Source organism: Triticum urartu, chromosome 1 (genome assembly GCF_003073215.2).
Source record: "Triticum urartu cultivar G1812 chromosome 1, Tu2.1, whole genome shotgun sequence".
Lineage (NCBI taxonomy): Eukaryota > Viridiplantae > Streptophyta > Magnoliopsida > Poales > Poaceae > Triticum > Triticum urartu.
Genome location: NC_053022.1, coordinates 416908330 through 416912719, shown reverse-complemented (window position 1 = coordinate 416912719; position 4390 = coordinate 416908330). Strand labels below are relative to the sequence as shown.

At 52.5% G+C, this 4390-nt stretch overlaps 1 protein-coding gene across 2 annotated transcripts; it reads right to left on the bottom strand.

Moving 5' to 3' along the window:
* Positions 1 to 2175: 2175 nt before the first annotated feature.
* Positions 2176 to 3549, bottom strand: LOC125515349. Of its 2 annotated transcripts, none has more exons than XM_048680812.1 (2): positions 3091 to 3549; positions 2176 to 2997 (listed from the first exon to the last, which is right to left on the bottom strand). In XM_048680812.1, the coding sequence occupies exons 1-2, from the start codon at positions 3424 to 3426 to the stop codon at positions 2353 to 2355; spliced, it is 981 nt and encodes a 326-aa protein (XP_048536769.1). In that variant the 5' UTR covers positions 3427 to 3549; the 3' UTR covers positions 2176 to 2352. The 2 variants fall into 2 exon arrangements, with proteins under 2 accessions (XP_048536769.1, XP_048536760.1); XM_048680803.1 differs by having other exon boundaries at positions 2176 to 3013; positions 3091 to 3539.
* Positions 3550 to 4390: the final 841 nt, after the last annotated feature.

Below are 4390 nucleotides of genomic sequence, written 5' to 3'. Positions count from 1 at the left end.
TAGAAAAAATAGGTACGGGAGTAAGACTTTTGTTTGGATAAGATGTGTATCGCAACGGATCACACCATCTTCGAGCGATTTGGCATGACATCATTTCAAACAGCAAGCCGTGAGTCTGCGCGTGGACATGTATGGCAGCTGTAGCTGTCCAGTCATGGCAGCTACTGTTCAACAAACATGGCAACTAATTGTTTTGTTTACAAATAACTACAAATAACAAATGTAGCGCTGTTTTTTGTGGTTCAGATTTTTTCCTTACCTTGTTGTGCTGCATTTGACCATCTTGTGTGGTCTGTGACACCATAATGACGTGCTCCACCTGCAATTTGTGAAGCTTGCCATGAGACGTTTGCCGGGTTACCACCAGCGTAATAACCTGTAAGCATAGTAGTGGTTGGTCAATTCATGGCAAATGCAGTTTTGTGCTAGCACGGCAACTGCAGTTGCCCCTGATGTGGCAACTGCAGTTTTATTGGCATGGCAACTGTAGTTGCGTCGGTATGGCAACCGCAGTTGTTCCTGTATGGCAACTGCAGTTGCCATGGCATGGCAAATGTAGTTGCACTGGCATGGCAACTGCAGTTGTTCCTCCATGGCAACTACAGGTGTCCAGGGATGGCAACAACAGTTGTCCAGGGATGAGAAGTGTAGTTTTCAATTCATGGCAACTATAGATGTCCAGTCATGGCAATTGTAGTTGTTAACTATGCTCCTTCTGCTAATTGAGCATCCGCAACTTCACTTTTTTTATGGACTCACATGTGTATGACGTCGATGGTAGGTACATGGGTGCTGCCTGATGCCACGTGCTGCATGAAGGCTCTGCATTTTCACCCGTGATAACTCGTGAGTCCTTTTGCCAGTTTTTTTGCATGTTCATTTTTCATGTCCACATCAGTATGTGCTCTTTTTTCGTTTTGCATTACCTTGATTAGACATACTAGCTAGTTGAAGTTGGCTGCCCGTACATTTGTCAGTGTTAGCGCCTTGTGACTGAACTTGCCACGGGGGCCCCCTATGAGTATTTTGGTCATAAGAACCTGCGAAAAAATGACAGTGTATGACATAAGTAGAATGTCATCTTCATCGTTGCGAAGATGGCAACTGTTCTCTTCTTTTGTTATCACGCATCATACCTACGCCTGCATACTGTTCTAGTAGTGGCAGCAACGGCCCTGCAGAGATGAGTTGACTGTACTCTGATGCATCCCAAGGGGGCATTTCTGGCCTTTGAGAACCCCAAGCATCAGCGCCATCTTCGTGATTCATTCTTTCCGTGTCTCGCTTCTTTCCGATGTGTTCTCAATCACTGCACGAACAAGAAGGCATCAACAATCCACAAGAATTGCATTCTTCTGCTGCTTGCACATAGAAGATAGGGATGGCAAGCAATAGGTCAAAATAGGTGGCAGCTACTGACAACGAAAGGTGGCAACTGTCGTTATACACAAGTGGCAATTAATTTTTCCCACCCCCTTCATTCCAAAAATTGTCCTTCCTGCCCTTTTTTAGGGATTCCTACTCATCCATTTCGTACCCAACTACTTGCGTCAATTAAACTATGAACTTAAGTTAATGTCAAACGTAGTACATGGCAGATCTGGTGTACTCTGCCTGACAATTTGCGAATATACACTGAACCATGCAGTGTTCTACCCCTATAGCATGGACCCAGTACAAGATCGAGAGATTTTCAGCCTTAAGGATGAGAAGGATGAGATCGGGAGATTTCACCTGGTTTTAGATGATCGTCTCTGGAGGGCTGGGTTGGAGTGGGGGGCTGGGGGTGGGGAGGGTTGGGGTGTGGTTTGCGGTGGGAGCGCCCCACGGATCTGCCCTGGTTGCCATGGCAACCAGAGATGGCCGGCGACGGAGGTCGGGGTTCGAGAGGTGGGGGACGATGGCGGCAGACGAGAGAGGGGATGGATCGGAGGTCGGGAATGGCTGGGTCGTGCGGGCAGCGGGTCGTCTGGCCCGGACGGGGCAGTGCGGGCAGGGTTGGCACACACCGGACGTGCGGGCCGTGCTTTTGTGCGCGCGGACGTGGTCGTGCGGGCCGGTTCCCGTCCATGCCACACGAGGCGTGCGGGCGGGTTTCCGTCCATACCACACGTGTGGCAGTTATTCGGACCCTTATTTTTTGAGCGCTTTTCTTGAGACATTACTGCCTCGTTATTCTTTCTAAAAAATTACTATACTGGTAATATGGAGTACATCTGTTTCAAAAAACAAATGGTAATACACACACTGGATCGTGAGGATCGATCTAGTTATGCATACACATTGGTATACACCTGGACGAGAAACAACGATAAATATTCTTCGTGGAGGGATTGACTCTAATTTATGGAATTAGAGCATAATTCTGAACCATGAACCCAGGAATGGGAAGAGCGCGATGAGCAAGCGCATCGGCAGGGGCGCCTGCCTGTACCTTGCAGCTGCAGCTCCTCTGCTTCTTCTCCTTCTAGTTGCAGGTGGTCTACTCGTTCCCACTGCACCGCCAGCGGTAGCAGTATCCACCGGCGACGCTCCTGCACTCCACCTGCTGCTGCGGCGGCGGTCGTCGCCTTCTTCCAGCTCGTCCCATCCCCCAAAACTGATACTACCACTTTCACTTCTAGTTGCTGTGCCGGTGGTACCGTTAATATCACCTGGTTCTGCCGTTGGATGTGAATCTGCAGACTCCTGTTGCTGCTGCTGGTACCTGCTGCTAGTAGTGCTGCTGTCTCCTCTGTACGTCGAGGAGGAGTTGCTTCTATACTGTTCTTCAGCTTCCCAGCCGCCGCTGCCGTAATCGGAATAATAATAACCATCGTCGTCATATTCTTCTTCGTCACGGCGGCGCCGCCCAAATGAACCAATCTTGGAAATGGCGAAGGAGAGAACGGACTGGGCGAGCGGGATGGCCATGGCCATGAGGAAAGCCTGTGGCCCCGTTGTCACCAGCATGGAAGCCAGCAGCACCGGGAGCACATACCCGTACACCCTGAAGACCTGCCGCCAGAGAATACTACTCCAGTTGCAGTTACCACACACATGACACATCTGAGTAAATTACCGCGAGGAAATCTGAGCATGAGCAAGTACCTTGGTAAACCATGGCTCGTCGAACATCTCCCTTGCAGAACCAAACGAGCCCTCGCTCCCGAATTCCTCCTCCTCCTCCTCCTCCACGTCGAATTGGTCGTCGGACCACCACCTCCTACTACTAGTCCTGTTACCGTCTCTGGTGTCGGGGCCGGGATTCTCGGCGTTGGAGGAGAACCAGCTGCTGCTTCTGCTGCTGGACGAGGGGGAGCGCCGGCTGCTGCGGCACCCATGGGAATTCAATTTGCGGGGCCCGGCTTTGGATGCAGGTGCCGCCGTTACTCCGGCGACTCGTCCCAGCCGTGGGAGCTGCAGCACCATCGACGACGGCCGCATTTCATCTCTACCCACTATACTCGGCAGCGGACGTGGGATGGGTGGGTGGCGGAAGAATAAGCCACGACGACACGAGAGATGTGGATAACCCGCTCGGTTTCTTTTCCGGTGGTGGAGCGCTTGATGGTTGCTCGCATTTGGTCGGAATAAATTGCACAAAACCACTACTTTAAAAACTAGGTTTGTGAAAAACATTACAATACATTTTTTTTAAAAAAACATCATGTCCATGGTTTTGCAAAAAACACTGATCGGCGGATCTTACTCAGTTAAGTGAGTTTATGACAAATGGAGCCCGCCAGTCAGGCTGACGTGGCACCAATTTCTCACACCGTTACATGAAAACGTTTACTGGACATGGGGCCTACTTGTCAGCCTAACAAGCCTCTCCTGGGCATTCCAACGAACAATTTACGTGCAACGACTATGGCGGGCTCTGCCTCGTCTGGGGGCAGGACGGGCGACCTCGATCGGGGTTGGGACGGGCCGCGGCAGTGAACAGCAGGCAACGGGTGCGGCGAACAGCGAACACGCAGCAGGTGCGGCGGCGGCGGCGAGCAGCGGGTGCGGCAGCAGCGAGGCGTGGCGGCCGCGGCGAGCAGCGAGGCGCGAAAGGTGGCGGCGAGCAGCGATGTGCGGAGGCGGCAGCGAGCAGCGGGCGCGGCAGCAGCGAGGCACGGCAGCCGCGGCGAGCAGCAAGGCGCGGCGGCCGCGGCGAGCAGCGGCCGCGGCAGCAGCAAGGCACGGCGGCCGCGGCGAGCAGCGTGCGCGGCAGGAGCGAGCGCGACGGGAGGTTGACGAATCAATTTTTTTCTTTTTGTTTCAATGACAAGTGGACCCCACAGGGCCACACATGATGATAACGTTAGCCAATGTCGCCGTTACTTAGGTTGTGGCACGTTGGCCTGACTGGCGGGCCCCATTTATCATAAACTTACTTAACTGAGCAAGATCCGCCGATCAG